The 23,763-nt window shown below is 41.6% G+C and overlaps 1 protein-coding gene across 3 annotated transcripts; it reads right to left on the bottom strand.

The window, feature by feature from the left end:
* Positions 1-852: 852 nt before the first annotated feature.
* CIMIP2C (ciliary microtubule inner protein 2C) lies at positions 853-23,516 on the bottom strand. 3 transcript variants are annotated; one of them, XM_007475953.3, is made up of 5 exons: positions 23,245-23,515; positions 9,517-9,790; positions 7,135-7,247; positions 3,552-3,613; positions 853-1,067 (listed from the first exon to the last, which is right to left on the bottom strand). In XM_007475953.3, exons 1-4 carry the CDS (start codon positions 23,316-23,318, stop codon positions 3,556-3,558), a joined length of 519 nt encoding a protein of 172 aa, XP_007476015.1. In that variant the 5' UTR covers positions 23,319-23,515; the 3' UTR covers positions 853-1,067; positions 3,552-3,555. The 3 variants fall into 3 exon arrangements, with proteins under 3 accessions (XP_007476015.1, XP_007476014.1, XP_007476013.1); XM_007475952.3 differs by lacking the exon at positions 7,135-7,247 and having other exon boundaries at positions 23,245-23,516; XM_007475951.3 differs by lacking the exon at positions 3,552-3,613 and having other exon boundaries at positions 23,245-23,513.
* Positions 23,517-23,763: the final 247 nt, after the last annotated feature.

Here is a 23,763-nt window from a genome sequence, read left to right as displayed (position 1 = left end):
ACCTTCAGATCATTCTAGAATGTTAAAGCCAAAAAAGTCATGAAAAAAACCACCTGGTCCAACCTCACCTCCCTTTTTTATAGCTAGGAAATGGTCTAAAGCAATTAAGTGACTTGTTCAAAGTAATAAATGTCAGAGGCAGGATTTGAAACCAGACCCTCCAACCCCAGAGCCAGAGTTCTTTCCACTATATCACACTGCTCTGATTCTCAGTCTCATGGGTTTTCTACTATACCATTCCTTGAAATAGTAAGATAGGAAAGAGACCTTAAAAGAAAAGTCCAAATCTCCTACAGAACACAGAAATTCCATTATATGGAAGCCCTTTTCAATTAGTCATATAGCCTTTGCTAAAGTACTTCCAGTGATATGGAACTAATTATCCATCAGGGCAGCTCATTCCTCAGCATTAGCACATTCTTCCTGACAATGAACAGAAATCTAAACCTCCTTCTCTATAACCTACAAGTTAGTTCCCATTTTTGCCTTTTGAAACCACACAGAATAAGCCTAATGCCTCTTCAAGACACCCCTTTAAATGGATGAAGGCAGGGAATGTGTCTGTCCCTCGATCACCCTTAGTGTCCTCTTCTCCAATCTGAAAATCCCCAGTTCCTTCAACTAATCCTATGGCATGGCTTCCAGATCCTTTAGCATCCTGGTCACTATTCTCTAGAGTCACTTTAGGTCATCAGTGTCCCACTGTCCTCAACCAAACATAATTAGCTAGGATGTGATAAGGGCATCCATAAGCTAGCAACTCAGGTCATGCCAAACTTGTTCATAGGTAAGAGCCCCATGCTACTCCTTCCAGGAAATCCCACTGGCATGAAAGAGAAGAGGGAGAAGCTGTTAAAATTTAGCATTTTATTATGAACCAGACTTTCCTCTCCCCTGGCACCAAGATTCTACAGACTTCAATTATCTGGATTCAAGCTCTGGATTCAAAGTAACGATCTTTCCCCTTTAGCTGTGGGGGGACCTTTTTGCTAGGGGGAAATAATTGGCATGCCTTTGGGTCCTCGGGGGTCGTTGTAACCAGGTGCCACATTGTTTTCAGCGGTGGTCTGTGGAAAAGAGGAGAAGGAGGGGAATTAGGATAGGTCTGGCAGGTGGCTAAGTGAAGGCCCATTTGAGAGAGAGAGAGAGAGAGAGAGAGAGAGAGAGAGAGAGAGAGAGAGAGAGAGAGAGAGAGAGAGGAATGGAGGAGGGAGGGAGGAACAGAAAGAGAGAATGAGGGGTGAAAGAGAGGGTGGAAAGAGAGAGGGGAAAGAGACAGACAAAGAGGCTTTGCCATGAAACTACAAATTGAGAAGTACCCTTCTAACCCATTCTTCAGACAGTTTGGATGCCAGACTCATGGTCACACTCTTTTTAGATGAGTCTGAGTCTCCAATCAGACTCAGGATTTGATACACTAACATTTTAAACTGACATGACACTTTACACTTAAGAGTCATAGTATTTTAGTGCTGGAAGGGATCTCAGAGATCTAAACCAAACCTTTACTTAACAGATGAGTAAATTGAGGTGAGGTGATATAGCCATGGTCACACAACTAAACTAGTTTTTGAAAGAGCTAGGCCTAGAGAAGCCACAGCTGCCAAATGTGAGATCAGGGCACTTCTCTTCCCCTCCATGACTCCATTCCATCTTCTGGAAGAAAATGCAAGTTGACTGGTAGTCCAGTGTAACTTACTCCATGGAGAATTGTTGCTCTGTGATCTAGAGTTTGGAACTTATTTCAGAGTGATTTTTATGTACACCCCAGAGAAGATTCCACAGTTCTCTGAATGTACCTCCTTCCAAAAACATATAGTTAGAAAAAAACAAGAGGAGTATGGCAGTATATTTAGTGTAATGAGCTAGGGACAGGGGTGTGCTGGTAAATATTTAACAACCAGCTTTCCAGAAAAAAATGTATACGTGAACTGTTTCAATTTTATCCAAATCATTGATCATTTTCTTCATTATTTTCTCTTGACAATCACAAAACAAGAATTCAAGCTCCGATTTGTAGCATTTCTCAATTTCTGAGATATCAATGCTTATACTGAAATTCTAACAATTGGCTTTTAGCTGCAAGTAAACACTGGCTAGCAGTCAGAAGACCTAGGTCTTTTTTTAGGTTCCTGGACCACTTCTTGGTGGTGTGATCCCACACAAATAACTTAGCTTTCCCAATCTGATTTGATTTCCTCATCAGTAATATGCGAGTGATAATAATATGTATACCATCCACCTCAAAGAGTTGTAAGAATCAAATGAAACAGTACATATAACTATGCTTTGAAAACTGAAGACCCAAATTCATGGAAGGTGATGTTATGTAGGCAGCCGGTGGCACAGTATATAGAGTACTGGGCATGGAGTCAGGAAGACCTGAATTCAGATACTTATTAGCTATATGACCCTGGGCATATAATTTAACTTCCACATGCCTCAGTTTCCTCAATTGTAAAATGATAATAGCGCCTACTTTGCAGGGTTGTTTTTTTTTTTTACAACACAAATCTAGATTCACATTTAATGTGAAGGTATCTAGGATGATATGATCTATTCCAGCTGGATAGAGCCTTTGCAGGGTTGTTGTGAGGATTATATAGTAGGTGCTATATAAATACTCATTGCCTTCTTCTGCCTCTTTGTTGTCATCAGCTTTAAAAAAAATCATTATCCTCCAAACCACAGGTCCCTGGGAAGCAAGATGTTTTCGATGTGGCCAGTAGGCGGCACTGTGGATTGCTTCTCTCTCCCACCCTTCCCTCCCAATCTGAGGCTCCATTGGGCACAGACTCCCTATAGTTCATCGTTTTAAATAAATACACATGCATATGTGCATACGTACTACACATATACTTGTCTGTATATATACATACATACACATGTATTTGTTTAATGGAGCAAAAATTCTCCATGATGAATAATAATTGCATAGGTCCCACTTCCTTATCCTCAGCACCAACATCCAATGATTTGTACCCTTTAAAGCTTCAATAATTACGCCTTAGTCCTCTTTCTTACACAAGATTTTTGGGTTGAACCAAGTATTGAATTGCTGTGACCACTAGGGGGCACACAGTACCTGAAAAAATCGGCTGTTTTGTGAGATTTCGCGGAATAAGATCTTAACCGTCTCCCTAACCCCCCCCCCCATCTGCTGCCCCTTCTCCCCTGGGGCTATCAGCATTGATCATACTTTCAGGAAGGGAGGGGCGGAGAGACCACACAGTGCGACCATCCAGGGGGATGTCAAAGAGCATGTACATTTATCTCAGAAGTGTCCGTCCCCCCCCCCCCACTTACCTGCCCCTCCTTTCCTCCCTCCTCTTTTTATCCCACCCAAACTCTTACCTTCCTCACCTGGAAAACTGGGGATATAAGACACACAACAGGAGAGGGAGCATGGGATATGTTGGCCACCGCCACACCTTAGAAGGGAGCAGATCACATTGCTCAGCCCTTAGGAAGGATCTCTGAGAGGACCCTTGTGGGGATGCCTGAGGACTATTGTCCTGGTAGTTGGCTTATTTAGGTAAGGACCAACAAACCTCTTTATGGCCTTGGAGGATAGTTTAAACTCTGCACCATTGCCGGTTTCTGAGTGCTGCTCCTAAAATCCAGAAAAGTAGATACAATTGTCAGCAGAGCAAGGACAAATGCTGGGGTGGGGTGGGGGGATTCCCCCACAAGAACAATGAGAATGGTGCATAGGCAGGGCCATACTAAGCCTAGGGCACTTTGGATTCCATTGATGTTCCCTCTGGAGGATGGACAAAGATGCAGGGAAGCAGCCTTGGGAAGGGTCAAGGGAAGAGGGGATCATTAGGAAATGGAGTGGGAAAGTGGGGAGGAAAAAGGAGCATGCCACAGCCTTATAGAATATACATTGAGCCCAGAAATCCCTGTACCATTACCCAACTAAGGTTGTGACAATACTTGCAAGCATACATTTTTTGCTTCCCGTTTCTGACTCTTATATCCCTAGCTCTATTCAAGTACCAGCTCAACAAAGAGACCTTTCCTGATTCCCCAAATTGTCAGGACTTCCTGCACCCCTGAAATTACTTTGTATCTGGTTTTATGTTTTGTAGTTATTTATTTGTGCAAATGTTGTTTTATTCTAGTAGAATGTAAGTTCCTTGAGGGCAGGGACTGGTTCATTTTTCTGTTTTACTCCCCTTTGTCTAGCTCAATGCCTCTGGCAGAGTAGGTGATTACACATATATTCTTGTTGGATGGAATGGAATTCATCAAGGCCCTTAATAATTGTTTTATATTGATTATTGGGGGAGATTTGCTAGGTTCTAAGGGGCTCATGAAGGATTGAACCCAACTGAAATGACTGAACAACCACAACAAAAGGGCAGCCTAATGGAAAGGCCCTTTGATTTGGAGTCAGAGGATCTGGGTTCAAATCATGTATAATCTTAACCAAATCATTCTTCTTCTTTAGGACTCATTCCTTTACCTGTAAAATCAGGAAGAGGGAAGAGGACTCTAAGGCCCTTTTTAGCTTTAAGCACTACTTGTTTTTTTTTTTAACTTTTATCAGCCTCACTCTCTCCACATCTCACCTCCTTGGTCTTAGGAGAAAAAAAGGAGAAAAATCACAACCATTTCCAGGATGGGACTTAGATCTTTGGATGAGGTGGTTTTGTCCTTGGCTTGTCCAGTGAATCATTCACTGTCAAGACCTGTGTTAAGACCAATCCCATTGCTTGGTTCCTTAGGGTAGGGGAATGCTGAGGGAGAGATAGAGAGCCATGGAGTCATGGTTTTCAAACTGGGAAGGACTGTTAAGATTATCTATCTAGGCCAATCTCCTCACATTATAACTAAGGGAATTGAGTCCCAAAGGGAAAAAAAAATACTTTGTCCAATATCACTTAGCTGATGGAAGAGCTCATAGAAAATCAACTCTTCTGACTCTTTTGGAGGACTTTTCCTCATATATAACCAACTAAGAGAGCCAAATGGTATGAAGGAAAATACCATATTCATGAGCTCTAGATCAGTGTTGGCAAAGTATTGGCATACATGCCCAGCCAGCGGGGAGGGGTAAGGAGAGAGAGCTGAGGACATTTTTTTTGCATACCCTTCCTTTCTGTCCAGCCACCCAAAGTGAGCACTTCCTCCCTCCATTCTCTGGGGTAAATGCAGGGAACTCATGGGCAGTGTGAAGTTGCAGTTTGGGCACTTGAACTTGAAAACCTTTGCCAACTCTGCTCTAGGCTTTGTAGCTATCTCAAGGATTCTCTCATATCTCAATCAATCAATTGATCAATCAACTAACATTTATGAATCTCCTATAATATAGCAGGGCACTATGGTAGGTGCTAGAGATACAATGACAAATAAAAATTTCAGCCTTTAAGGAGCTTCAGGGGACACATGTATGTTCCTAGGTGTATATACAATATATACAAGGTGATTTAAGAGAGGAGATTTCATCCTCTTTTGAGCAGACTTCATTTAAAACAGGGGTCCTTAACCTTTTCTTGTGCCATGAGCTCTCTCTGACAGTCTGGTGAAACCTATGAGCACCTCAAAATAATGTTTCTAAACACATAAAATAAAATGAATAGGATTACAAAGGAAATTGATTACATTGAAATCTAGTTCTGAAGATATCTTTAAAAATAAATTTATGGTAGCCTCAGACACTTCTTGGATGTAACCTCGGGAAAGTCACTTGATACCTAGCTCTTACCATGCTTCCATCTTAGAACCACTTTTTCATATTGATTCTAAGCCAGAAAGTTAGGGTTTAAAAATAATATATGCATTTATGGGCTCTAGGTTAAGAACCCCTGATGCTGATCTAAACCTATCTTGAATAGACACATTCCTAGACTTCAGTGGAGGATTCAGTTAGCCTAGAGAAATATGTAGTCCTCCATACCCATCCTCTGGCAATCCCCCTTCCTCTTAAAATTCCAATCTATCCTTCATAGCCCAACTCTATGAAACCTTCACTGAGTTATTGATTTCCACCACCAGCTTCCCATTTCCCCTCATACACCATGAACCTGCCCCAACTAAGAACTTTTGTAGCATCAATTTGGACCCTTTTATGGTCTCATCATCTATTATTTTGTATTGTAATCACTTGTCTGTGTTATGGTTAACTAAGCATTGCTTTGGTCCCTTTAGTTCCAATATAACTTCTAATTGAGTTTAGCTAGGCAGGGGGAGAAAGGGACAATTCCTAGTCACAGAGCAAGGCTTATAAAGCATGTCCTTAGTGGGCAGCTAGGTGGTTCAATGGAGAGAGCCCCAGACCTGGAGATGGGGAGATCCTGGGTTCAAATCTAGCTGTGTGAGTCATTTAACTCCCATTGCCTAGCCCTTACCCCTCACTCTTCTGTCTTAAAACCAATGCATAGTATAGATTCTAAGACAGAAGGTAAGAGTTTTTAAAAGGGGGGGGAAGGGTCCTTGAAAGGCTATGAATTAGGAAACTAGAGATAGGAGAGAGGCTCCATGAAGACAGAAGACAGAAATGTTCTGAAGACAGGAGGACAACTGAAAGCTTTAGAGAAGCTAAATGTACCAGGTTAGAGGACACAGCCAAAGGAGACCCCCTCACTGCTTCCCTCCTCACAGCTCAAGGCTAAGGGTGATTTTATAAGTATCAATAGAATATATTTTAATTAACTTCTATAAAATACCAACTAATATGATTAATAAAAATGTTGTGCTTCCATACAAATAAAAATAAAAGATGTATATTTTTAAAGATAAGAAAAATATTATCTTTTGTGTGGGCTAACTCTGAATGCTTCCCTCCACTAACACTGGTTGGTAAGATCTAGAAGTAGGACAAGAGTGACCAGGAAAGAAGCTCCCTTAGAAAAGACCTTACCCTAGAGCACTTTTGGAGGGACAGAAATATGGAACTCCTTGTTTCATGGCATTAGGGAAACTCAGGAAACTTGAACTCCCTAGGTCCTCCACCTACCAGACCTCTTAATTTAAAGGAACAAAACCTCCTGCCTTTTTCCTGAACCTCCTCCATCCCTTGGCTTTATTTCCTGTCCCTAAGAATTGTGGGACACAGTATCCCTGAGAACCATCTCAGATGGAATGAGTGGAGTGGGGTGGGGTGAGCTAAAGAAGAGTAATACTCACTGGTCAGTAGGCAGAGGGTAATGATCCTTCTCCTCCATAGGCAGCACAAAGTAGGGGACCCGGTTCACGGTGCCTGTCTTGTCTTGGTAATATTCTCGGTGCATCTGTACCAGCTATAGCTCAAACCAAGGAAGGTGGTGGCAGAGGGATCAGTCAGTGGGTAGGCATGGCCTATAGGCACTCATCTCTGTGCCCCTGTGCTTGGGGAAAACCTCACCCAGAGGTACCATCATAATGCCCTTTGATGTCCCTAGATGGCATGTGTCCAGGGAGAAGTTCATAGAATTCTTCCTATATGGGTACCAGCATCTCTTTCTGAACTGGGATCTTTCCCAATCATCTGGACCTGACTCTGGGAAGAGGCCAGGTCTTTCCCAAGGGAGATTCCTTCTTTGTCACCCTCATTCTACGTTAGGCCCATTCTATTTGGGGGCATTTTTGGCATTTTTACAATTTTGGCCCCAACTGACTCTTACATAGAATTAATTCAACTCAGGGAATAGGAGAGATATAGATATATACTACCATCACCTTGAATTATTGAGAGGGTGTTGTTTATGGGTAGAGAAGAAAAGGAATTTCTAAGTATTCTGAGTACCCTTTCTCCAGGGTAGCATTTAGACTTGTGTTCTCTAACCCAAGGCCCTCTTGGTCACAGTGATGGAGTGATCCTTTCCATAAGATCCACATTAACTGATGTATACAAGCAGAGAGACATATTAGAGGCCCCATTGGCTAATGGGAACTTGGGGTAATGGCTTCCAAATGAGAAAATAACAGGAAGACAATGTATGGGTTGTCATAACTATGTTCCAGACTTCAGCCATCTCTAATTTAGAGGGTTTCTGGTGGGCCAGGACAGTTTCTGAAGGAAACTCGGGGATCTTGACCTAAATCTGACACCCAAATCTAAACAAAGCCTGAATGTTGCATTTTGCTCTGGAAATGAATTATTTTCTTGGGTGAGTGTGCAGGTGACCAACACCTCATTGTATTTCCCATGGAGAAGAAGCCAGTTCCACACTAGTTTTCAGATTGGGGGCCTGAGTCAGGACAAACCCAGGAAGTTTTATTCAGATCACCCCCAAGGATGGCCAGACTATCCTTAGATCATCCATAATCTGCAAAAAAGCCAGATCAGTTCCATGCTCATGCTGGGAGTTTAGACCTGTTTTAGGGTAGACTTAAAGCTCTGGTTTGGACCAAGATTTCTTGACAACATGTAGCCTACTCTACTGAGGATTCACTAAGCTAGAGATAATATAGGGCAGGGATCCACCTCCCAATCAGACCTGGGACTGACTTAGAATTGAACTGGAATTTAAGTAAGGCATCTGTAGGTGGTTTCTACTTGTCAGAATCCTGGGAGTTTGGATTTTCTTGGCATAACATTGTATGAAGAGGGTTGTGGAAGAAGATCCAGGCCATTTTATTCAGGTCTGCATGAACCACCCCAATCCTCGGAAAATGTATATGACTGTAGCAGAGAAAATAGCCTGTAGGGCTAGGTCAAGTTCCTTTACATGTGATCCTTTGCCTAGAAACCCAATTTAAGCCACTTCCCACCCACCTGGGCTCATCCACCATTAAAGTCCTAATTTCATTAACAGCAATTGCCATATTCTGTTAGGTCAAGACATACTTGAGGCCAGAGGAATTAGTACTGTCTACTTAGGTCCATTTATTGATTTACATATTTTTCTCTGTCTCCATAAGTCCTTCAATAAAGCCTATGTCAGCAAACACACCAAGGGTAGGGACTATTTTGTCCAGTGTGGAGACAAGAGATTACAGGACAATAGAAATTATGAACACTCAGAGGTTGCTTTCTAGGTCCAGAATTGTCCCATCCATGCCATATAATGTCATCAGAGGAAATATAGCATTCAACAAAGTCATTATAGGGGCCCTAGACTCCCAGGAAGAAATTTCCCTGAGCCTCTTGGAAGCCACTGAAGTTCTTTAGAGAGACTATCAAGGAAGATAGAGAACCCTTCTTCCCTCAGCCCTCTTCCCACTGATCCTACTCATCCTTTTGGGTTACTAGATCCAGTTTAGGCCTGCAGACTCAGAAGCACCTGGAAACCCAAAGGATAACTCTGGGGAAAGGAGTTCCTTCTCCCAACTGCTAGAACAGAATCCACTCCAGTTAGACTAGAAGTTCATAAAATCATAAATTGAGGGTTGGAAAGGACTTTAGAGATCATCTAATCCACTCTCCTCACTTCACTGGTGAGGAAAGTGAGGATCAGAATGGTTAAGTAACCTGACTAAAATCATACAGAGCCAGAATTGAAACCCAGGTGTCCTATCTCCAAATCAACAAATGCTCTCTCAAGGTTCTGGTAGCTGCACTTTTCCCAGAGTGGATTCCCAGCTCACCTGATAGAATTTTCTCAGCTCTTCAGATCTGTGGCAGTCAAGGTTAAAGCGTGTGTAGGTGGGTGTGTGCAGCCAGCGGTCCCAGGCATGGGCACGGTAACCAAGCGCAAGGTTGGGATTCCGAGAGTAAAGTGTTGGGAACTGGCCCCCTTTGCTGTAGGGACTATAGCTGGTATCCATGGCTGCATTTCGGTTATCTTGGAAGTATTTCAAGGTAGTATTGCCATAAGTATCCCCGAAGGAGAAGGACACATTTGGAATATGACCCTGATACCTAAAGAAGACATGGAGATAATGAGGAAGTTCCTGGGGTAAGAGAGGCAATATAGTGTCATGGAAGGAATTCTGGATTTGGAGTCAAAGGATCTAGGTTTGAATCCTACTTCTGTTGCTTAGTAACTATGTGGCCTTGGATCAGTCACTTACCTTCTCTACATCTTAGTTTGCTCATCTATAGAAGGAGGTTGGACTAGATGACCTCTAACATTGCCTCCAACTCTAACAATCTATGATCCAATGAGAAAGAAGGATCCTGACATTTCTGGATGGAGGTGGACCAGAGGTATCAAAACACAGGCTGCCTGTGGTCCATGCACAACCCTACCAAGAATAGTCCAAACCAGATGTAATTGGGAAATATTTAACAAGAAAATTAATAATACAATAAAATATAGATAATATTAATGTGTGGTTTTCTAAGTCAATCTGTGGCCTGCAGGGATCCTTATATACTATATATGTATATATATATATATATATATATATATATATATATATATATAATTGTTAATGCTGTAGACTTAATTGGCTAGGTCAGCTTAGGGAGTCCCTTGGAGACTTTCTAGGATGGCCAAAATAGCTGTTCTGTTAGATAGAAAGGAAAGCTGAGGGAACCTTGGGGCTTTCTTTAGCAGCAAGTCTTATAGCCACCACTCCAGGGGAATACTCAAAAAACATTTATTAAGCACCTACTGTAACTTGTGCCACATGCTAGAGAAGGCACTGAGAATATCTAAAGACAAAAATGAAATAGTTCCTAGTCTTAAGGAGTTTTGTTTCTATCGAGAAAAACAACATATACTTTAAAACAACTTTAAGAACGTGGAAAATATATTCTTATAAATAGAACATATGTATAATATATACAATATATCATGTTATATATATGCATATATATTTATTTAAAATATGTTCAGAGCAAACACAAGGTGACCACAATAGGGAAGTCCTAACAAGGAGGGGAAATCAGAAAAGGTCTTATGTAAAAGGTGGTACTTGAGCTGAGCTTCAAAAGAAACTAGGGATTCTAAAGGGTGGAGGTGAGAAGTGAGTGCATTTCAGGCATGGGGAATAGCTAGTTCAAAGGCATGGAGAGAGGAGACAGAGTGTTGCATGTGGGAAACAGCAAGAAAGCCATGGCTAGACCAAAAAGTGTGTGAAGTGGAGTAATGTGTATGGTAGCTTATGGCAGGATCAATAAGAACTTTAAAATTAAAATAAGTTTATATTTGATTCCAGTATTAACAGGGAGCCACAGGAGTTTATTGAACAGGGGATTGGTGTAATTAGACTTGTGCTTTAGGAATACCATGTTGGTAGTTGCATGGAGGATGGATTGGAAAGAGGGCCAAAGAAGAAGCCATTGTCCAAACTAGTTCACATGAGAAGTGATGAGTGCCTGAACCAGTGGTGACTGTTTGAGTTGAGAGAAGGAAAAAGATGCGAGATCTAGAGGTAAAATCCACAACACTTGGCCAATGACTGTACAATGTAGGGTGAGGTATAGCAAGGAATAGAAGATAGCTCCATAGCTGTGTACTTGGGTGCCTGAAAGGATAATGGCATCATCATCAGAAATGGTTAAGTTTGGAAAAATGGTAGATTTGGGGGAAGAAAGGGGAAGAGAGGGGATAAGTATTTATATAGTACCTACTATGTAGTAAGCACTTTACAAATAGATTGCATTTGATCCTCACAACAATCTTGTAGTTGATAACAGTAGGTGCTATTATCCTCTTTTTAGAGTTGAGAAAACTGTGCAATTAAAAGTTAAGTGATTTTTGCAGTATGTGTCTGAGGCTCTATTGGAACTCAAGTCTTCCTGCCTACCTTCCTTCCTGCCTAGAGGTCTCACACTCTAACCATAATGCTCTCTGGAAAGATTCAATCAGTTCACAACTCCACAAACAATCCATTAATGTCCCAACTTTGCAACATGCCCTCCAACATTTATCACTTTCCTTTATTGTAATATTGGCTAATCCAATAGGCATGAGGTGATACCTCAATGTTGTTTTAAGTTGTTTTCTCTAATCAAGAGGAATTTAGAACATTTTTTCATATGATCATTATTTTTTTATTTAAATTAATTTTAGTCAATTTATAATATCATTTCTTGGTTACAAGAATCTATTATTTCCCTCCCTCCCCTACTCCCACCCTTCCCGTAGCTGATGCTCAATTTCACTGGGTATTACATGTGTCCTTGATCAAAACCACTTTCCATGTTGTTGGTGTTTGCATTAGGATGTTCATTTAGAGTCTACATCCCCAACCATATTCCTTCAACCCATGTATTTAAGCAGTTGTTTTTCTTCTGTGTTTCTACTCCCACAGTTTGTCCTCTGCTTAAGGATAGTGTTTTTTCTCATAGATCCCTCCAAGTTGTTCAGGAACACTTCACTGACACCAATGGAGAAGTCCATTACATTCAATTGTACCACAATGTGTCAGTCTCTGTGTACAATGTTCTCCTGGTTCTGCTCCTCTCGCTCTGCATCACTTCCTGGAGGTCATTCCAGTTCCCATGGAATTCCTCTACTTTATTATTCCTTTGAGCACAATAGTATTCCATCAACAACATATACCACAATTTGTTCAGCCATTCCCCAATTGAAGGGCATCCTCTCATTTTCCAATTTTTGGCCACCACAAAGAGCGCAGCTATGAATATTTTTGTACAAGTCTTTTTGTCCATTATCTCTTTGGGGTACAGACCCAGCAGTGCTATGGCTGGATCAAAGGGCAGACAGTCTTTTATCACCTTTTGGGCATAGTTCCAAATTGCCCTCCAGAATGGTTGGATCAATTCACAACTCCACCAGCAATGAATTAATGTCTCGACTTTGTCACATCCCCTCCAGCATTCACTACTTTCCTCTGCTGTCATATTGGCCAATCTGCTAGGTGTGAGGTGATACCTCAGAGTTGTTTTGATTTGCATCTCTCTGATTATAAGAGTAGGGAATATCTTAATGGTGATCCTGGTCATGATCTGATGAAACCCAGGATTCTTTCTCAGAAATTTTAAAAAGACCTAAGATTACAAAGGAAATCAATTATACTGAAGTTAAAGATGCACATTTCCCCCTCTCTTTCTAAGATATAGAGAGAATTGATTAAAATTTATAAGAATAAAAGCCATTCTCCAATTGGCAGTTCCTGAAGCTGCCCATTCAGCAAAGCTCTGATTGCCAGGAAGTCTCTTTTTTGATTGAGCCCAAATTTTCCTCTTTGCATCTTCCATCCTTTGCCAAAGAGAACAAGTTTAATGGCTCTTTCCAGTGAGTGCCCTTTCAAATACTAGGAGACAGCTGTAATATCTCTTCCACATGTCTTCATGAGGCTAAACAATCCCCCTTTTTTATTCTCAAATATCACAAGGCCCTAATCCAAAGGCCTTTTTCTCCGACCTCATTTTTTCTTGTCTCCCTGGTGCTTTTGACACTATTGACCTGGCTGTTTTAAGCCTCCATTTTTCTCAAATACTTGCTCCCTTGCTCCTGGTGGAGGATTTCATTTCCTATTTTGATGGAAAAGATTGAAGCCATCCAGCACAAACTATTGATTCACTTTCTTGCTTACCTCAATATATCCTTATGCCTGTATACTAACTTCCATGCTTTCTTTAGAGGAATAGTTATCCTAAAATTTATACTCGCTTAAAAAAAGAAAAAAATTGTTCACTAATTCAACAATCATGAGCAAACACAAACTTTTTAGTATATGAAGAATAAGAAAGTGAATTGTTTAAAAAACTCTGAACTGTTAGACATGGACTTTTTTTAAAGCTTTACTTCCCATATTAGATTCAATGCTGTGTGTTGGTTCCAAGGCAGAGGAGTGGTAAGGACTAGGCAGTGGGGGTTAAGTGACTTGCACTGCTCGGAAGTGCCTGAGATCAGATTTGAACCCAAGACCTCTTACCCCTAGGCCTGGCTCTTAATCCACTGAGCTACCTAGCTGCTCCCCAGGCATAGGCTTTTAAAAACCAAATGGTAAATTTTTGTGTGGTAACAAAATCAATCTGTTTGTATCTTTTCTACATTTCTTTTTGGCATCCCTTCTAATCTTTAAACCTGATCCTGGGGTCAGCTAGTTGGCCCAGGGGATGTAGAGCCAGGCCCAGAGAGATGGGATTTCAAATCTGGCCTCAGATAATTTTCTAGCTATGTGACCCTGGGTAAGTCATTTAACTCCCATTGCCTAGCCTTTACTGCTCTTCTGCCTTAGAACCATATACAGTATTGATTTTAAGACAGAAGGTATAGACTTAAAAATAAAAAATAAACATGCTCCTTTACATATCCTCCTCCTTTTCTCCACCCTCCATGGAAAGTGTTCAGTTTCTCTATTTCCACTGGCTCCAGTGTATCCATCTACAAACATACAGAAACTGCATGTCTTGAAAAACAAAAACAACCCTTCATCGTCCCTTATAGATACCAACCTATTTTCTTCCTTCCATAGCTAAATATCTTTAATGACTAGCCAAACCTACTGCCTCTCTTTCCTTCAACTTTCTCTATAATTTCCTGGAAACTTATTATTGCCTTTTTAATTACAAAAACATCCTCTTTTGAAAGCCACCAAATACTTCCTCGTTGCCAGATTCCAATGACTCTTCTCAGTCTTTCTTTTTAAACTCTTACCTTTTGTACTTCTGCTCTAAGGCAGAAGAGTGGTAAGGGCTAGGCAATGGGGGTCAAGTGACTTGCCCAGAGTCACACAGCTAGGAAGTGTCTGAGGCAAGATTTAAACCTAGGACCTCCCATATCCAGGCCTGGCTCTCAATCTACTGAGCTACCCAGCTGCCCCCCCACTTCTCAGTTTTAATCTTTGTGACCCTACAAGATCACACTTCCCTCTTTGGAACTCTTTTCCTGCAGCTTGCACCACAGGACACTCTTCTGGTTCTCCATCTCCCTCTCTGACTACTCCTCTGACTCCCCAGATAACTTCCTTTCTTTTTACCTTCTGAAAGTGGGCATACCCCACACCGATCCTTCTTCAGGCGTTTCTTGTTCAGGACAATTTCCACTATTACATCTAAACAGATGACACTGGAGCCACATATCTCTCTGGCATCTCTAGCCTACAAATTTGAATTCAGCATCTATAGCTACTTATTGGACTTTCTACATGGATGATCCTCCATCACTTCAAATGCATATAGATATAGATATATAGATATAATCAACTCATCAGTGTCAGACACAGAGCAGGTACTCAATGAGCTGGTTGATCATTACCCCGCCCCCCACCCCCACCCCCAAATCAACACTTCTTCCAAACTTTTCTATTTCTTCTGGTGACATCACAATTTCCTTTGTCATAGTGGCTTAAGATATGAGAAACCTCTTTTACTACTCCTTCCTCCTTGTCTTCTATATTCAGTCAGTCAGCAAATCCTATCTATTCTTTGGCAATGTCTCTCATAAGCATTTTTTTCCTTTCTATTCCCATTGCCTTTATCACAACATATCCGAGTTACTCCAAAAGTTTCCTACTTTTCTCTTGTCTCTCATATCACCCATTCTATGTATTGTAAATATTTATTTCCTTTAACTACCATCATATTACCCTTTTGCAAAAAACAAACCACCAACACAAAACACATACAAAACCCCCTCCAATGTTTCTCTGTCACTTAGAGGTTCAAGTCCAAATTTCAGCAGGATTGATTAGTTCTGAAGTCAAAGAACTCAAGTTCAAGTCCTAGCTCTACCAGTTACTAACTGCGTGACACAGGCAACTCATTTCTTATTTCTGAGCCTCAGTTTCCTCATCTTCAAAGGAAAAAAAAAGAGAGAGTCAACCAACTTCAGAACCTTTTTGCAGAGATGAGTGATCCATGGCTGGGATACATTAAATGATTTTCAGACCTTTCTAGATATACTGAACAGTTTTGATTATTGGTTCCTTTAAAAATAATTGTAAAAAATTTCTTTAGAAATGATTTCCCTTCAAAAATATAACTTATTATATGTGATGGCTCTGAGAGATGGAGAGGAAGGGATATGGTGGAAATTTTAGTGATAAAAGTGAACCAAAAATATCAATAAAACTATATTTTAAAACTATTATGGGAGAAATATCACCTCTTTGAGTTCAAATGCAAAAATGCAAACACATGAACTATTGAGGTAGAAACCTGGGTTTTATTATGCTTAAACCCAAGGTCAGAGGGCTAGAAAAATAACCCTTGAACAGAGATCAGGATTTTCTTGCAAAAAATTGTTTTAAACTCTTACCTTCCTTGGCTGTGTATTGGCTTCAAGGCAGAAGAGTGGTAAGGGCTAGGCAATGGGGGTCAAGTGACTTGCCCAGGGTCACACAGCTGGGAAGTGTCTGAGGCCAGATTTGAACCTAGGACCTCCCATCTCTAGGCCTGGCTCTCAATCCACTGAGCTACCCAGCTGCCCCCTCCTATCCATATTTTAAAAGAGAAAATTATACCAGAGACACAGAAAATTAATTCTTTTACCTATTGCAATCTTGTACATTCTTTTAGGCCATAAAAATTAAAAAGACAGATTCATAATCCCATGCTTTCTTTCATATCATAGAAGTTGGTTGAACAAGTCATAATCTCATACATTCCGTAAAGAAACAAATCAAATTATATAGACCCTAGATAAACTAAGTCAAGTTACAGATTAAACTCTATTGAAAGGATTCATAAATAGATTAATTGAGGAAAGAGATCAATTTACATGTTACAAGAAAACTCATTGTCAGGAAAATCCTAGCAGAGTTAGGGGAACTAACAAATAACTAAATTACTGTGAGGAATTCAAAGACTCCTTTTTGGCTTTTATCAAAGGAATATCAAAGAGTTTTCCTTTACTATCATTAATCCATGTGTCAGACTATGGTCAGGTGAGATTAATATTAACAGTAGATAGTCTCTCAGTTAACCAAATTGGCACTAAGCCCCAAACAATAAGATGAAAACATTATTGTAGTAGAAAAGAGGGGGTTGGGTTAGATGATCTCTAAGGTCCTTTCCGGTTTTCACTCTATGATCCTGTTATCATCACAGTATTATAGATGTTGACTCCAGAGTCAATCATGCCAAAGTAAAAGTTGATGTAATCAAGAAATACATTTAAAGCAGGGAGGAACCTAAAGACATCATTTATGAACCCCACATTTTAGAGGTGATGAAACTGGGACTCAGAGAAGTTTATTTTGCCAAGATCATGCAGGTTGTAAGTAGCACTGGCATGAACTAGACCCAAATCCTCTGACTCCAAATACCATGCTGTTTCTATTGCATCACATCACTCCCTACTCTAAGCCTTTCATTCAAGATTCTCCACAATCCACCCCCAAATGAATCTGCTATTTCTCTTCTTTATAAACCTTCTGCTCCAGTTGAACAGATGAACTCAGAATCTCTTTGGGGATTCTTGAGCATCAAGGTCTTACCTTAAGGCATCCCACTCTGCCTAGGATGCCCTTTCTAGATTTTTTTCATTCTCATGTCCATCACTTACTACCTAGAATGTGAACACAGAGCTATAACTAGATATTTTGGCAATGAGGTAATATTTGAGTAAGCAGAGAAGACAGGATTATTTTTATACATGGTTGAGGTAGACTAGTGGAGGTAATAGAGTAGTAACAGTTACAATTCACATTAATAAAGGCTTCTTTATATGCATGATCTCTTTCAAGCACCACAACAACTCTATTATTATCCTCTCCATTTTTCAGATGAGTAAACTGAGGCTCAGAAAGGTTAAATGACCTGACCAGAGTTCCACAGCTAGTGTTTGATGCAGGATTTAAACACAGGTTTTCATTTCTCTACTTACTATGATACAAAATGTAGGTAATTGAAGTTGACTAGGCTAAGGAACCTGTAGGCCAGGGTATTGGTGTAGGAAAGGGATTGGGATGGTGATGACTAGGAGTCATTATTGAATTTATTAAGGGGGGTAGGAGACTGTTCTGAATATCTATAGTTGACATCAACAAAGATCTGGACAGAAAAGACACGAAAGAAGGAAAGGTGATTGCTGAATTATGGTGTCAAAGAGAGGGTTTAAATTAAAATTAGGGATCTAGAAATACCTCAATGTCTTCTCCTGCCCATGCCCGTTCTGAGGGCTGAAAAAAAGAGAAGCTATATTTTGGAGAAAATTCCAAGTTGTCTTCAGGAGCAAATAAGGCTTTAGTGAGCACTATAAGATAGAAAATGAGAAAAGGGGAGATCCAGGGTAAAGGAATCTGTTAACAATTGAGGAGGATTCCAAAAGGTATAGTAGGAAAGAAAAACAAAAATGGATCGGACCTAGGAAGGGCTATAGCTGAGAAAAATATAGATAAAAAAGAGTTTGGGGAGAAATATAAGGGGAAAGGGATTTTAATGGCAGAAAAAATTCAGGCCCTAGATGAGACAGGTCAATCACAGGTGAAGTCATGGGGGGAGGAGTGGTTGTTCATCTTCTCTCCCTCCTTTTCTTACCTCTTCTGACAGCAACCTCCATCTCTCCCCAAGGGTCTGCTTTTCTACCTACCTCATCTCCAATTAGGAATATGGCTGGCAGAAGACAAGAAGACAAGATGCACAAGAACAATGGTCCCTGGACCACAACAGGACATGAAACACCTAGTCCCTCAATATTGGCCCCGTGGTTTAGGCCTTGACTGTCTTGTCTTGGGTACTCTTCTGTCAGAATTCTCCTGGCTACCCCAGTCCTGTAGTCAAGGCTTAAAATTTCTCCCTTGCTTCTGACTGGGTTAATCCTACCACAAAGGACTAGAAAACCAGAGACAGAAATTTCATATAAAGTGCCAATTCTATCTCTGCTTCTCTAAGAGAATGGGGAAATGGGAGTTGGGGGGTGGGGATACTGGGGATAAACAAGGTCAACATAGAAGTAGGAAGAACAGAAGTTATCTCATTCTTATCCTAAGTCTTCTATGACCTATAAGCTTTTCCTCCAGTAATTCATCTTTGTCCCTGGTAAGATTCAGGTTTCTTCTAGAGAAAGGTGCAATAGAAATTTGAGGTGCTATTGTAATTCTTCTTATAACCACCCCCAAACTCTCACTTCTGCTCCTCCTCTGCACATTGCTTTCCCACTCATCAAATGACAGACTATTTGCATCCAAATTGAAGTCTTCTTTCCTCTGCCCTCCCCCAGGACTCTGCCTGACTTCCCTTCTGAGACTGCTGTGTGTTTCTATGGCTTGTTGCATGCCCAGCTCTGATAAGGGGGTGTAGCCATGGAGGGGATGTATACCAGTGACCCTTCTCGAAAAGTATTCCCACACTCCATCTCTAAAAGGTTCACCATCACTGCCCTAGAGAGCTGGCACCTAAGACAGGAATATCTGGAATCAAGTCTTACCTCTGCTCTGGCTCCTATTGCCTAGATGACCTTCAGGAAGGCTTTCCACCTATCAGTGCGATGCTGGACAATTCCCTAAGAATAAACCTGCCAAAGAAACTGCCAATCTGCACAGGCAGAAGGACTTGGGACTTCTTTATATCAGTGAAATCATAAGCCAAGTCTCCATCCTATCCAGTGTACAAGGCACTGTTCTAGGTGCTGAAATTAAAGGAAAAAAGAATCCCTCCCTTCAAAACACTCACCTTCTTCAGGAAGAAATTAGATGTCTGCAGATAAATTTGGGCAAAAATTACATATGACTTGAGATTTCAGTAGGAGGCAGTGTGGTATAGTGGAAAGAACAGAGTGGGGGAAGCTTAAAAAATATAAAATTGTGAATAACAGAGTAAAAAAATATCAAGAATCAGAGGATCCATAAGGGGGAAAAAAACAGCTTTGGGGGAGGGATATACACTAACACCTGGGGACTCCTTGTATATTAGAGCACTTGAGTTAAACCTTACATAGAGCTAGGGGTCCAAAGAGGCAGAAGAGAGGAAAGAGCATTCCAGGCTGTGCAAAGGCACGAAGATGGGAATGAATAAATGAAAAGCATGGGTTAAGCATTTACTAGGTGCCAGACACTCTGCTGGGAGATGGAAGGTTGTATATTGTGAAAAACAAGTTGGCCATTATGATCAGAGAAAATCAGAAACAGCCTGGAAAGATAGTCTGGAACTGTTGATAAAGATAACTATCAAACATAAAAGTTTATAGTTGATCCCTAAAAGGGAGGTACTGAAGTTTCTTTAGCAGGGGAATACGATGGAGAGACCTGGACTTTGGAAATGTCAATTTGGCAGCTCTTTGAAGGATGGATGGCAAAGGGGAGGAAGTACAGCCAGGGAAACCAGTTAGAAACCTATTGTAGGCACAGTGAGGTATCCAAGTGGTTAGAGCACCAGACCTGGATTCTGGAGGTCCTGGGTTCAAATTAGGTCTGAGATACTTCCTAGCTGTGCTGGGTGAGTCACTTAACTTTGAATGCCAAGACCTTCCCTTCTTCTGTCTTAAAACGGATACTAAGATATTAGGTAAGAATTAAAACAAAAAATGAAAAGAAACCTATTGCAATAGTCTAGGTGAGAGGTAATGAGGACTTCAACACAGGAAGCACCGTATTTAAACCTAATATAGCAGCATCCTGACACACTGGCCACTCAAGACAATCCATGATTCCCCTAGAAGGTAGTGGAGGACATGAACTTTTGTCTTGGCATACTGATCAACTGAATTCAATTGGAGTTGTTCCACAAATGCAGAGTAGAGTGAGGCAGTGTTGTTAGTTATACAAATTGTCTTATAGGGGGAATGAGCAGAGATGGCAGTGACTTACTTGAGAAATGCACAAACAGCCTCTTAAGGAGTGTTTGAGAACTGTAAAACACTTGTGTTGTCCCCAATAGAAGTTCTAACCTGTTTCATAGCTCTAAATCTGGAACTGGGTCCTCCTTAAAAAAAAAAAAAAACAAAAGCCACTGTGTGCCTGTGTGTGTCAGGGGATGATTGCTGCAGACCCAACAGTGGCCTGTGGCAAAGAACAAGGGTTCTAATGCAGCTCTGCCATTTTCTAGACATATGGCTTTGAGCTTTGAACTGGATCAAACCCTAAGTTATAGCTTCATGCCTTGACCATTTCAAAAGCCTCCTAGTAATGTCTCTAGGTGCTTTCCCTTCCAATGCATCTTTTATTGTATTTATTTCAGGCAGGTTAATCTTCCTGAAACACTATTTTATCATGCCAATCCCTGTTCCCCCCTTGTTAAAAAAAACTACATTGGGTTGGAGGCTTCTACATGGCTCAATGGATTGAGAAGCCAGGCCTAGAGACAAGAGGTCCTGGGTTCAAATTTGACCTCAGGCACTTCCTAGTGTGACTGGGCAAATCACCTAACCTCTATTGCCTAGGTCTTATCATTCTTCTGTCTTTGGAACCAATGCACAGGATTGATTCTAAGATAGAAGGTAAAGGTTTTAAAACAAAGAAACAAAAAAACCTACAATGACTCCTACCACCTACAGGTTCGAGTTCAGACTCTGGCATAGTAAAGTAAATTCATAGCATGAAGGCCTGATTCAGATCCTTGACTCTGACACATATTGCCTTTGGAAATATCTTGGGAAAGTCATTCATCGCCCTGTAAGCTTCAGGCTCTTCCTCTGTAAAATGGAGGCATTGGATTAGATGGTCTCTGAGGACCCTTCAATTTTAAGTTTATGACATAATTAGACTCCAAATGGACATTTGTTGGATCATGGATTTAGAGCAGGAAGAAACCTTCGAAGCAGTTTATTTCAAATCTCTCTTTTTACAGAGGAAGAGACTAAAGATTACGTAGTTACTAAGTGTCAGAGCAAGGACTGGAAGCTGGATCCTCTGACTCCAAACTCTGTATTCGTTTTTCACTGCCTCAACCTCCTTTCACGAAAAGCGGATTTTGATCTGACTAGGAGGAGTGTCATGCCTTCTGTGGGTGGGGATCATGCTACCCTTGGACCAAGTCTGGCACAAGGTCTTTGGATCTCTGCCACTGCCAGCAGTGGCAGTTATAAAGTACCGCAGGAGTACATGGCTGCAAGTAGGAGGAAGGTGGGAGGAGAATTGGACAAGTATTTGAACTGAAGGCCTGCCTGGGTGAAAATGGAAAATAGAGAAAGGATAGGTATGTATGTCCTTTTAAAAAGAATTCTAACACAAACAGGCGGCCACTTGTCTCTACGTAGGCCTTTTTAAAAATCCTTATCTTTCTCCTTAGAATCAATACTTTATATCAGATCCAAGGCAGAAGAGTGGTAAGGGCTAGGCAATGGGGGTCAAGTGGCTTGCCCAGGGTCACACAGTTAGGAAGCATCTGAAGCCAGATTTGAACTCAGCACCTTCGGTCTCCAGGTCTGTTTCTCTTTCTATCCTAGTTGTCCCCTAAAATCTTCTAAGACTTAGACTGAGACCAATTATGTAAAAGTATTCAGAACTAGGTGAAGGTACACGAGGACTCCATACTTATCTTCTGTAACTGATTTCTCTATTACACCATACCTCATGATCTCTATGTTTACTCCCTAGGCCTCAGTTTCCTCATATGTAAAATGAGTGATTTTGGAAGAGGCTGCTTCTAAGATCCTTCCCAACTTCAATATTTTGAGCTTCCCTGTGATTCTGTCTCTGGGATGTGAATGTGACCAGGCTTGTTATGGCTGGGAACATCCCTTCTTTCTCCTAGAAGATCTCAAGGGTCAATGTATAACTGTCACAACCAAGATTAAAAAGTATGGAGGGAACCAGAGGTGGCTTAGTGAGTTAAGAAACTAGACCTAGAAACAGGAGGTCCTGGGTTCAAATTAAACTTCACATACTTCCTAGCTGTGTGACCCTGGGCAAGTCACTTAACCCCCATTACCTAGCCCTTAGTATTCTGCCTTGGAACCAATAAGGTGTTTTTTTTTTGGGGGGGGTGTTTTTAAGGATGAAAAAGCTGGAATTGGGGAGAGAGAATGATCTATCCTCTAAAGAATGGACCTAGTTGGTCCCTCTTCCCTCTATGAATAATTTTTTTTTTGTCTGTTTCCATTCATTTCATTCCTTTCTGCTTGAATGATTTCTCTCAATCACCTTTTCCTCAGCTCCCCAGCCAAGAGTGGGCGGGTGTTGCCTTAGAGTGAGCCCCTGGAACATTGTTTACTTTCCACCTCCTGGGGTCTGCTGGGAGAATCAGTCACCAGTGCAACCTCAGTGACATCAATGGGACTCTTTAGCAGGGTGCATTCATTCTCGCAAGAACCCTGGGAAGTAGGCACCATCACTTTCTAGGTTTTACAGATGTGGAAGCATCGGAGACATTAAAAGACCTGCCCTTGGTGACATTGCAAGCATCAGAGGCAGGATTACCTGAAAGCCCTGGTATTGTGCACGCAGCCCCAAGGCCGGCCTCTGAATTTGCTCTGTACATACCTGTCCCTTTCCCTCTCGCCCTAAAGGGCCCGCCCTGGGGCCGCTTTCCTAGACACTGGGAGTGCAGAGAAGTGCTGAACCCAGCTGGCTTACCCAGGCATGAGGCTAGGAGGCACGTAGCAGGCATTGTTGCCAGTAAGCAGGGTGCCCGCGGCGCGCGAAGCCATGGCCTCGAGGCGAAGACCAAGGAAAGTCGTAGGTGGGAAGGGCGGGCACGCAGAGAGCTGCTAAGGACAGGAGAGACGAGGAGAAGAGCAGGCGGCTGGTGCCCCAGGCTCTTGCTTAGTCTAAAACCAGAGGAAGAGTTGGTCCCTCCCTAGCTCTCCAGCGCCAACAACCTAAGCGATTAAGTAAACAGCGCTCCCGTCACCCGGCAACGACACGCCGGCCCTGGCAACCGGAGTCCACAACTGTGTCCAGCCCTAAAGGCGCCCCACAAAATGCACGCCTCTCTGGGAGGAGGCTGGCCTTTCCCTCTGCTCCTGCTGCCTTCCCTGCTTGTCCCAGACTTGACATATTTTGCATTTGATTCCGGATCTTCCTTGCTGGACCTGGGTTCGAAATTTGCATTCCTGTATTGACGAGATGACTGGCCCATCAGATTTGCGGATG

The sequence above is a fragment of the Monodelphis domestica genome, chromosome 1 (genome assembly GCF_027887165.1).
Source record: "Monodelphis domestica isolate mMonDom1 chromosome 1, mMonDom1.pri, whole genome shotgun sequence".
Taxonomy (NCBI): domain Eukaryota; kingdom Metazoa; phylum Chordata; class Mammalia; order Didelphimorphia; family Didelphidae; genus Monodelphis; species Monodelphis domestica.
Note: the sequence above shows the minus strand (reverse complement) of the source record. Positions and strands in the feature narration are given on the sequence as shown.

Excerpts from the sequence above, each read along its gene's own strand:
- CIMIP2C (XM_007475951.3), bottom strand. The coding sequence starts at position 23,318 with ATGGCTTCGCGCGCCGCGGGCACCCTGCTTACTGGCAACAATGCCTGC. Across the intron at positions 9,791-23,244 it reads CCTCCTAGCCTCATGCCTGG|GTATCAGGGTCATATTCCAA; the intron begins GTAAGCCAGCTG and ends TGTCTTCTTTAG. Across the intron at positions 7,248-9,516 it reads AGCTGAGAAAATTCTATCAG|CTGGTACAGATGCACCGAGA; the intron begins GTGAGCTGGGAA and ends TTTGAGCTATAG.